This window comes from Parus major, chromosome 26 (genome assembly GCF_001522545.3).
Source record: "Parus major isolate Abel chromosome 26, Parus_major1.1, whole genome shotgun sequence".
Taxonomy (NCBI): Eukaryota; Metazoa; Chordata; class Aves; order Passeriformes; family Paridae; genus Parus; species Parus major.
Window position 1 is genome coordinate 4,894,783 of NC_031795.1, and position 10,947 is coordinate 4,905,729.

Consider the following 10,947-nt stretch of genomic DNA (forward strand, 5'->3'; position numbering starts at 1 on the left):
GAAAATTACAAATGGAAAAGGATTCCTCCCAGACCCAAGGCATCCCCACGTAGAACTCAGGCTGCTCTTGGAGTGCCAAACACCTCTGACAATCTGACATCAGGATCCTGGGGGTGGGAGTTTTATTTAAGACATGAAGAAAGGCTGTTGTTTGTGTCCAGGGGCCTGAGCAGGCCTCTCCTCGCAGCGGGAAGCTGGGGACAGCCACCCCCAGCCCTGAGCTCCCCAGCAGGGATCTGCAAGGCAGATGTTCAGAGCTATAAAGGTGTTTTCCAGCCAAAATCACTCTGCAGCAGCCTGGCCTCGTGTCTGAAGCTAATTTCCACCCAGAGCAGGTGGGGTGTGGGGTCAGGCTGCTGTGAGAACACCTCCCACATCCCTGCACTCGTGGAACAGCAGCTAATTGAACTGTTTATTTATACTGTAAATAAACATTTACATACATTGTAAATAAACCTATTTATTATATACACTTTATATATTATATGTACTTCCTGTATTATGTAAACACTTCCCTTTACTAGAGATAGGGCAGATTATTAAAACCCAGACTGAGCTGTCATTACAATTGCAGGTTTATTATAATCTCTGGTCCCATCACAAGACACAAGAGCTTCTCTTTCAGTGGATGGTGCAGAAAAAGAATTTAAAAACCAGCCATTTATTTCTGTACAGTTATTTGTCCTTGGGGTACAGACAGATGTGGCACTGCCATGGACCCATGCTTGGGAAGGCAAGCTGGCATTTTTGCTTTGCTAGGACAGAGGCTTTGAGGTTTTCTTGGCCATGAGAAAAGTAATTAGGCAGTGAAGGGGTTGTTCCCACTAATGAGGGAATGTTCCCATTGGAATGGACTGGAGAGTGAGTGGCTCTCACCACGTTCATGCCTGTTTGTACCATCAAAATTCATTTTCCACTCCGTTCCTCCCTAGCTGTGCCCTGCCAGCGTGGCAAACAGATTGAAATGTGAAGCTTTAAAAGGCATAAAGTGATCTACAAACTGAACCTAAAAATTAACTCACAACTCATCGACTCCTCATGTGACCAAACCTGTGGCTGATTGATAAATTCTGTCCTGGCCACTTCAGCATTAGCACAAATTACAAAGTGATAGAAAATCCTCAGCCAGCATCATGATCCAACACACAGAGGATGCTTCTTACAATGCCAGTGCCACCAGTCAGCTGTAGGTGGCGATTTTTAGCTCCTTTTCAAGTTTCTGGATCTCCAGGTAGAGTTTCTGGACTTCCAGCAGGGTTTTCAGTTCTGACAGAGGAATTCCACACTGGAAAGCTGCTTTGTTTCGAAGAATCCTCTCACACACATCACGTTTCTTCTTTAAAACAACCAAAACAAAGGCAGAGTGAGAGTCCAGTGAGGGGTGACAGAGCAACCGCCACCGTGAAGCTGGACCAAAGCTATTCCAGGCTATAAATGGGGCAAGAAACAGGAAAAATGGGGCAAGAAAGGGGAAAAAGGGGGCAGCTGGTGGTACTTACACACGAGGGTGGTGGTGTCCAGGTGCCATCAGCTGAGCAGGTGGTTTTGGAAGCTGCCCCATCACGTTTGCAGTGGAAGGACACAGTTTCGTTCACCTCGTACCACAGCTTGTTGAAGTGAACCACGACGTCCTCCTGCCTCGGGGGCTGGGAGCACCGAACTGGGGGGGAAACGCACACAAAACATCAAATAATGGGAGGAGATGGAGGAAAAACCACCCTGCAAACTCCCCCTGTGGGCCAGCAGAGCAGCCCCCGGGCTGTGCAGGGCAGGGCTGGCACTCACCTGGCTGGCAGGTGGGCAGGGGAGGGCCCCAGGTGCCATCAGCCAGGCACTGGCTCTGGGCAGCACCGTGCAGCCTGAAGCCTTCATCACAGGAGAAGTGCAGGAGCAGCCCATAGGGAAAGGTGAAGGTCTGTGGGGTCATCCTCGCCCTCTCCACCACGGGCTTGGGGCACCGGATCACTGCGGGACAGAGCAGAGCTGGGAATGGGCTCTGGGGACAGCAGAACCTGGGCAGAGCTGCTCCTCCTGCTGCTCTCTGCAGCAGCTTCCTGCTCAAATGCAGGAATTGACCCTCAGCCTCCTGCAGCAGCGCTCAAAGGCACACTGAGGAGTCCTGGTGTCACACAGGAGCTGCAGTGGTTCATCCTGTCTGGGCTGGGAGCTCCTGGACCGGGGTTAATCTGATCCCACACTCACCCCTGCACTCCGGGGCAGGTCCACTCCACACCAGGCTCTCCCCATCATCAGAGCTGCAGTAGATGGATTCATCCCCCACGAGGGACAGCCCCTCTTCACATTCGTAGGTCACCTTGGTGCCATAAGGGAACTCTGTGTAACCTCTGCCAGAGTGGTACCCAAAGGAGATCTGTGGAGGGGGCCCACAGACTGTGGAACAAAGGGAATTGATAAAGAAAGGCACGTGCAGTTGTCATCTGCGGGTGAGAATCAGAAGCATTTCTGTGAAAGCAGCACAAAGGTCACTTCATGGGTGGTGTGAGGCAAATTCACAAGCTGTTGCCTGGATTCTGGCCTCTTACAGCAGCTCAGGGCTCCAGAAATATCAGGATATTTCCAGTGGTGGCCTCCCCACTCCTGGGGGCCATGGTGGGATTCAGTCAAAGCCTGGACCTGATGATGTTGGAGCTATTTCCCAACCTTAATGATTCTAATTCCAGCTCTGGGGAGGGGACACCTGGCTGAGCTCGTGTCCCCAGGAGCAGGTGCTGCAGGCAGATCAATCTGTCCCCTGAGTGTCACACGTACCTTTGTCACAGAAGGGCAGCACGGGCTCCCAGCTCAGATCAGCCCCACAGGTGATGGATGCCTGGCCCCTGAGGGCAAAGCCCTCCTGACACTCCAGCCTCACCTGGGCCCCCACGGGGTAGTCACTCCTGCTTTTACCAACCTCCTTTCCATGAGGGATGTCTGGCTCTGGGCAGTGTGGCTCTAGGAATAACAGGGAATAAAGGATGTTGTGTATTTCCAAAAAGAACTCCAGTCGTGCTCTCTATGGAGAAGAGCTACCAACAAATCTGATCCCTGGGTAGAAAAGTGGCCATCCCCAGGTGTGGGTCTCAGGCTGCCTCTGTGACCCTAGAGGGTCAGTACAGGGAATTGGCTGTGCTCTGCTGGCTGCCCTGGGAAGTGGAGCAGGTTTTTCCCTCCTGGCAAGGTTTTCCTGAGCTTTTGTGGCTATTGCTGTGGTTCTGAGTCAGGAGTTGGAGCAGTATTTACACTAATTTTCTCCTGACTGGGGAAATGCCTTAGGAACATCCTGTGCTCCCCAGCCTTGTGTCAGCAAAGCAGCCCCAAACACATCCCCTTCCAGCTGGGTAAATGTCTCCCAGGGCTTCTCAGGGACCTCCCAAGCCTCTAGAAGCTTCCAACACACCACCCTTGCACCCCTGCAGACACCAGCTCAGCCCTGCCAAAACCCTGCTCTTTTCCTGTGGGGCCCATCTGGATCTTTTGCCACCTGTACATTCCACATTATCCCAGGAGAAGTAGATCTGGGGCCACCTGGAGTGGGGGAAAGCTCTCCATGGCTTCTATCATGATCATCCCTCCCCTCTGTCCCACCTGGAATGCACTCTGGCACTGCTGGATCCCATCCACCATCGCTGCCACAGCGGAGGGTGATGCTGCTGCCACGGCCTCTGAAAGCAAATCCTTCACTGCACGCCACTTCCAGCCTGTCTCCGTACTCATAAACCTCTTTCACTTGCCATGGGTGCAAGGGCTTTCCATTTGGGATGTGTGGATCTGGGCAATGAATTCCTGGGAAATGCCAAACATTAGCAAGGGTGAAACCACGGCAAAGCCAAGTGGGTGACAGGAAAATGGTTGTGAAGACGAGGATGGATGTCTTGTAGGACACAGACACATTGTAACATTAAATCTGCCCCAAAAGCATCCCTGGGGGGATTTTCTGGAGGGTGGAAGGTTTCTGGTGCACCCTCAAGACCACAATGGATGTTTTCCAGAGGTTCAAGGGACCTGAAAGCAAAACTGGCAAATAAAGCAAAGCAAACTCTGCAGCTGGAGAATAAATCAAGAATTCCAGAATCAGCAAAGACCAAGCTGGGCCCTGGGGCATCCCCCTGACCCCCAGGCAGTCCCCACCCCACCAGGCACTCACTGTCACACGGAGGAGGGGGCTCACTCCACACAAAACCCTGCAGGCAGCTGATGTTCCAGGTGGTTTTCCCCACGCTGAACTGGTGGCCGTGCTGGCACTCGTAGGTGACCACGGTGTCCACAGGGAACAGATTCCCAGCCAGCCTGGCTTTCACAGCATTCCTCACATCCGGGGGCTCATCGCAGCTGCCTGGGGGTGAAACTCCAGTTTAGGGGCAGTGGAGCATCACAAGGCCTGGGCTGGAGGGAATTGGGATAAAAACCATGGGCTCACATTGTTCATTCTGAGATGTATTGAGTCATGAGGGCTCGGGAAGGGTAAAGAGGGAATGCAAAGGAGACAAATGAAGACATACAGATATTTTTTTTTTCCCCCTGGAGAGAGACTTGTCACAAGGGCATGGGGTGACAGGACAAGGGAGAAGGGCTTTAAGATGAAGGAGGTTGGGTTTAGGTCAGAAATTCTTCCCGATGAGGGTGATGCCCAGAGCAGCTGTGGCTGCCCCTGGATCCCTGGGAGTGTCCCTGGCCAGGCTGGACAGGTCTTGGAGCAGCCTGGGACAGTGAAAGGTGTCCCTGCTGTGGCAGGGGTGGATGGGATGGGCTTTAAGGTCTCTCCCAACCCAAACTATTCCAGGACTCTGAGTTTGGACAGCAGAACAATTTTCACCATTACAATGATCTGTAATTCCCGATCCAGGGGATGCTCTCTGAGCAGAGGGGGGTCCCAGGGGCTGCTGGCCCTGCACACTCACTGCGCTGGCACACGGGCAGGGGGGGCTCCCAGAGGTCGCTGTCCCTGCAGCTGGAGGCCCCACTGCCGCTGAGGCTGTAGTGTAAGTCACAGTCGAACACCACGGTGTCCCCAAAGGTGTAGTGGGGCCGGTACCCACTCAGCAGCTTCCCATTCTCCACTCTCGGCTGCTTACAGGTCACCACTGGGCCGGGGGAAGCACACAGACAATCAGCAGGTAGGCTCCAGAGGGGATGTGAGGGATTTGAAAAAGTCCCCATCGCCTTTTGCCACCAAAAGGGCTGAAAAGGGCCAGGACAGGGCGATGGGGTGGGTTTGTAGGCTTTACCCTGGGTTACTGCAGGGTGTTTTAGGGCAAAGCAAAGAGAGAACACAGGTTTGGGAATGCTTTGCAGCTGTTCTATTTTAAAGCAGGTGAGAGGGATCTCCTGCCCTGTGAGCACAGTAAAATCCCACTCCCACATCCCTGCTGCCACAGTCAGCGTCAGAGGAGACCCTAACTCCTGTCCCACCTGCAAGAGGTGATTCCATTCCATTCCAGCAGGATGAAGGAGAGAGGAGGTTCCAAGGGAGGAAGCAGCAGAGCAGGAGCAGGCAGCAGTGCAGGGATGTGGGAACAGCTCACCTTTGCATTCCGGAGCTGGGCTGCTCCACACACCGTTCACGTTATCCGTGGTTGTGCAGATAATTGTGGCCTCTCCCACCAGGGAGAAAGGACTCTGCCCCCTCCTGGGGCTGTGGCACCAGTAGGTGACAGAATCCCCGTACACAAAATGCTCCTTGTCCATCCCACTGCGCTGCCCATTTGTGATTTCTGGAGGGGGTGCACAGGGAATCGCTGTGGAACGAGGGGAAGATCATCATAAGAAGGATTAAATTCATTTTAAACCAAAGATCTGGCCAGAAAAAGGTGGAAACAGGAGGTGGCAGAAGGGTCAGAAATCAAAGGCAGGTCTTGAGGAGCTGCACCAGCCCCAAGCTGTGACTGGGCACTGAGGGGGTTTGGGACATCCCAGGCTCAAATGTAGCTGCATCACTCCCAGAGAGTGAATGAACATTTCTGCAGGAAGGGAAACACAGATTAAAAAATGTCTTTCCAGGCTCCAGCGTGCACTGAGATGGCAAAATCCTCAGCAGAGCAACACAACAGCTTGTTTATCCAGCCACACCCCAGATAATTAAAGAATAGGTAATTAAGGAACCCTGCTTACCCTGACAGGTGGGAATGTCTCTGTTCCATGTGAGAACCTCGTTCCTAAGCACACATTCAATCTCAGAGTGTCCAGTCAGTCTGTACCTGTGTGAGACAGGGGAGAGGGAATTACTCCACAAACTCAGTCCTGATGTGTTACCCACATCACCACCAGGAAGGTTTGGGTTCCTTTGTCAGAATTCCAGCAGATCAGAAATCCATCATCAGTGTCATTTTCTCAAGGACAGACAGCCTTTTGACAAAAGCACTCTTTAAATTTAAAAAATGACACGTTTCTAAGGAAAAGAATATACTTTCTTAACTACTTACACCTCTAAACTCAATATTCACATTTTTCCTTCAAAAAGACACCAAAACTTTGGGAATGGTTTTTGGGAAGAGCCAGGAGGGTGAACCTGAATTTGAGAAGAACTTCCTCAAAGCAGGAGACACTCACAAGCAATCTTAAAACTCCCAAAGGAAAGCTCAGAAGGTATTTTCTGCAATTATCTACATATATTTATTAATTACCTATCTACAGATATTTATTAATTAATTATCTATTAATGGGGGAGGCTCTGACAGGAAAAAACTTTGGAAAACTGTCTGGGGAGGAGGAGGAAAGCCTGTGGCTCAGGTGCTCCTGGCTTACCCAGTGTCACAGGTGAAGTTGACTGTGGAGCCAAAAGTGAAGGATCCGGGCAGGAGCAGTCTGCCGTGCGCCGGCTCCCCGGGGTAGGTGCACGCCTTGGCTGGGGACAACAGGGCTCCAGTCAGCTCCCAGCTCAGTTTCTTGGCAGGAAAGCCAAAGAGACCCCCAGTTGTGAGGCAGGGGATGGATCAGAGACCCCCGGATCTCCCGTCCAGCCCGAGGTTATTCCGTGACTCCCGATGCTGGCCAGACCTGCCTCGGGGGTTTGCAGTGACCTGTGGCAGTGTCTCTGCCCAGCTAAAGGATTCTCACTCTGACAGTGAGCTGACAGTGGTCAAATAAGAGATTTTTAGGCTTCAGGCACTAGCTTGAGCCTGTGGGAAAGTCAAGTACACAACTTTCTCACTCTGGCCTGGGAAATCATGAGGAGGAATCCAAGCAGGCCTTAGAGAAGGTAAACAACCTTTGCAGGTGTTGTCTCCTTGTTTACTTGCAATAAACGGTCGAGGGGTGTTGTTCCTAACTGCCCAAGCATGGTGATGTGTTGATGACCAATTAAAGTTTCACCTTTTGGACCTTCTTGGAACTGTCTATAAAAGAAGATCTGGAAGAATAAAAAGTGCTCTCTTTTGCAACTAAACCTAGAGAGTCTGTGCCATCACTTCACCGTTCCTAACACAGGGTGACACCTCTGCAGCTCACAACTGCTTTTCTAGACACGAGAGTTCAAAATGCCTGAGCAGAAAGACGTCCTTGGAGCCACAGTGGAGCACAGCCAGCACCAGAGCTGATTGCAGCTCCTGCCAGCACCCAGAGGAACAAAACTTCCCTTCAGGTCACTCATTGCCACCATCCCCAGGGCCGCCTTTGGGCACTGCTCCAACAGAAGGAGCTGAGAGCATCAGCAAACAGAACCAAAAGGCACAGAATGGGTTTGGGTTGGGAGGAAGCCTGAAGATCACCTTGGGATGATGAGGCAGGGACACCTCCCAGGGGAGCAGGGACACCTCCCAGGGAAGCAGGGACACCTCCCAGGGAAGCAGGGACACCTCCCAGGGGAGCAGGGACACCTCCCAGAGGAGCAGGGCCACCTCCCAGGGAAGCAGGGACACCTCCCAGGGGAGCAGGGACATCTCCCAGGGGAGCAGGGACACCCAGAACACACTCACGGATGCAGATGTCGCTCGGTCCATGCCACACCCCGTTGGCTCCACAGATGAGGACATTTGGAGTGTAAGCTTTTCTCCCGTAGCCCGGCCGACAGACCAGCTCCATCCTGAATCCGTAGGGGAACAGCCCAATGCTCTCCAGCTGATCCTTGGGCTCTGCTGACTGCGACCGCGGCGGGGCCGTGCAGAGACCTGCGGACACAGAGCCCACCAGAAATGTGCTGGGAGAAAAACCAGCGGGGTTCCAGGCCTGATTCACCCTGCAGCTCCAGGGGAGGACCCCTCAGGGCTCCAAATTCTCCTCAAGGCCAGAAGCAAAGAGAAGTGCAGCCTGTGGCTGGTGGGGATCTGGAGGAGCTTCATCATTCCTGCTCCTCACACCTCAGCCAGCAGATTCAGCCAGACACAAAGTCCAGATGAAGCATTTCTTCTCCTCATTTAGTATAAAATATTGCACTTTTTCAGCTGAAATAGTTTTGTATCTGCTTCCCACAGAAAGGGGGAAAAAAGGCAAAGGAAGAGGGATTCTGATCACAAAGATTTACAGAGCCCTTGAAAGGCAAAGGCAATGAGGAAAACAGCAGGATCCAAGTCTTGTAAAACCCAGGAGAAAGTTTTCCTTTGGGAATCTCAGTTCATCCTGATGGACTCATTCACTTACTGTGGACAGTCACAATGAGAGCAGCAGTGAGGAGTGACCCAAGGACAGCTGCACAATTCCTCAGCCTCCCCAGCTCCAGGGCTGACATGTTTATTCCTGCCTGGAGATCCCACAGATGTTACCACACTCCCCTCCTGAGCCAGTATCTGTGAAGACAGCAGAGGGGTATTTTGGGGTATTTATACTTAGCTGTGTGCACAGGTCTGATTTCTCCACCCCTGAGCAGTTCCTGCAGTCACAGGAGAGGAGCAGAAGGAGCAGGAGCTGAATTTCTTTTCTGGAAACTTATGGGTAAAACACTTTATTTGTAGCAATAAATCACTTGGAAGTCAAGTCCTAGTCAGAAGAAATCCTGCTGGAGTCACCAGTAGAGCTCCCTAACAATGAATTACCCTCAGAGAGAGAAAAAAGGATTTAAGCAAAAAGTTCATCAGTTCTGTGCAAATATTACCTGAGTCAAGCTGTAGAGCTCACAAGTCAATCAAACCAAACTGCTTTACAAAATGGAATTTAAGTGCAATTTGCACTCACCTGGCACCCCTAGGGATCTGTAAGAGCCCTCTCTGTGTTATCCAGGGTCATTCATGAGCCTGAACCCTCCCAAACCTCCTGGAAATGAGGGTCCCCCTCACTGCTCCCTGCCCTAAACCCGACATTTCCCATGCCTGTTTCACCCCTCTGCCTTTCTGTCAGTCCTTGCCACACCTCCTGCTTCCACCTGATTTAATTTCCAGACCTTTGTGCCTGCTGGAGCTGCACAGAAGCTCCAATCCAGCTCCCAGGAGCAGCACTTGGAGCTGCCTGGCTGGGAATTGTCCTACCTGGAGTGTGGAGGCAGGAGATGGGAGAGCCCAGGCGTGTTCAGCACTTGCAGGATGAAACGGGGACTGCTCTCCTCCAGCCCCCCAGGCTCCTGCCCCAGGCAAAGGAAGAGTTTTATAACACCCACATGCTCAAATCTGGCCCCACGAAGCTTCAATTCTGCAGAAACCAACCAGAGCTGGCCCGTTGACCCATAAATCATTAACTCCTCCCGAGCAAGAAGGAAGGGGTTTATTCCAGCCCCAGAGCAAAACACTACAAAACTGAATGCAACCCAAGCAGATGTTGAAATTGTTTGGTTTTGATGTGTGGAGGTGCCAAGTCTTTGAAATGATCCTCGCTGAGCTGCTCCACTGGGACCTCGGGCACAGTGTGGGAAATCCTCAGAGCTGCTTCACCCTGAGTTTATCCCCTCTGACCTCAGAAAGCCATGGCCAGCATTCCAAAGGGGTTTCTTCAGCCAGCCCCACCTAATCCCATGGAAGCAGCTCCAGCTGGAGCAGCACAGGAGGTCCCTGGGAGCATCGCTCAGAGCTGAACACACAGAGCATTCCAGAACAGTTTGGTTGGAAAGGACCTTAAAGCTCAGTTCCACGGAAACCCCGAGATTCTGAACTCCAGTAAAAACACCCTTAAAGCTGAGGAGAGAAGGAGAACAGCAGTAGGGTTTAAGAGTCCCCATTTTCAACTCAAATTCCCAAACCAGAGGACACCTGCCCACCCCTGCAGCCCCTCTTCCTCCAAACACATCCCAGAGACTCCCTGAGTTCCACACCTCCTCTGAAAACACAGCAGAGAGTTAGAGCAAACAATGGAAAATAACAGAGGAAATGCTCTGTGTTTTTTTAAGTCTCTTTATTGCAAATAAACACTGACAGATATTTACACTCAAGTGCACAGAGCACACAGCACGAGCTGACAGACACTGCAGCGTTGTAAAACCTAAAAAAATAACCCGCTCAGAAGGCAGCAGAGCAGGAAAGTTTACAAACAGCTGGGTAAAATCCCTCTCACCAAACACTCCAGACAGAGCTGCAGCTGCACACAGCACCCAGGAGCAGGGGGACAGCGTGGGGACAGCGGGGGGACAGCAGGGGTGGCACTGCCACTGCTCACCCAGAGGGGCAGGGGGTGAGCCTTGGGGACACCCCCAGGGCAGGTGGCTCTGGCCAGGCTGGTGCTGGTGCCTCTCCTCCCTCACCCCTTGGCAGCCAGGCCAGGTTCTGCTGTCACCCACCTGAGCTGCCGGGAAGGGGACACCTGGCAGGGGTGGCAGCTCTGAGGTCACTGCACACAGAGCAGCCAGGCTGGCTTTAACTCTTTCTCCCCATTTTTCAGTGTTTTTCCCAGAGATGGAGCAGTTTTAGCTCCAGTGCTCCTTTTCCTCTGCAGTGACACACAGGGACAGGCAGGTCCCACTGAAGGTGACAGCAGCCACCACCACCCTTGAAACAGAGGCACAGAAAGCTGGGGGCTCACAGAGACCCCCCACTCCTGGGGAAAAGCTCAGGAAGGTGCCAGGCTCACCTCCACACCTCTAAATCCACCTCCACA

General features: G+C 52.3%; 2 protein-coding genes across 6 annotated transcripts in view; one reads left to right on the plus strand and one right to left on the minus strand.

Moving 5' to 3' along the window:
- The window catches only part of PLEKHA6 (pleckstrin homology domain containing A6), a 150,689-nt gene that overhangs the window by 35,423 nt on the left and 104,319 nt on the right, over window positions 1-10,947 (plus strand). The gene's annotated exons all lie outside the window — the stretch shown is intronic.
- Window positions 399-10,947, minus strand: part of PFKFB2 (6-phosphofructo-2-kinase/fructose-2,6-biphosphatase 2) — a 24,411-nt gene continuing 13,862 nt past the window's right edge. Inside the window, exons 1-14 of one of the 5 annotated variants that reach the window (XM_015650628.2) lie at window positions 9,393-9,597; window positions 8,572-8,717; window positions 7,911-8,102; window positions 6,742-6,841; window positions 6,109-6,194; window positions 5,523-5,735; window positions 4,899-5,081; window positions 4,145-4,333; window positions 3,586-3,783; window positions 2,770-2,952; window positions 2,203-2,391; window positions 1,786-1,965; window positions 1,500-1,660; window positions 399-1,333 (exon numbers count right to left, since the gene is read on the minus strand). In XM_015650628.2, the coding sequence (XP_015506114.1) occupies window positions 1,181-1,333; window positions 1,500-1,660; window positions 1,786-1,965; window positions 2,203-2,391; window positions 2,770-2,952; window positions 3,586-3,783; window positions 4,145-4,333; window positions 4,899-5,081; window positions 5,523-5,735; window positions 6,109-6,194; window positions 6,742-6,841; window positions 7,911-8,102; window positions 8,572-8,659 (2,115 nt within the window). In that variant the 5' untranslated portion in view covers window positions 8,660-8,717; window positions 9,393-9,597 and the 3' untranslated portion in view covers window positions 399-1,180. Of the gene's footprint in view, window positions 1,337-1,499; window positions 1,661-1,785; window positions 1,966-2,202; window positions 2,392-2,769; window positions 2,953-3,585; window positions 3,784-4,144; window positions 4,334-4,898; window positions 5,082-5,522; window positions 5,736-6,108; window positions 6,195-6,741; window positions 6,842-7,910; window positions 8,103-8,571; window positions 8,718-9,392; window positions 9,598-10,947 lie in introns of those variants that run through there. The other 4 variants (XM_033519955.1, XM_015650627.2, XR_001525034.3 and 1 more) reach the window with 4 other exon arrangements.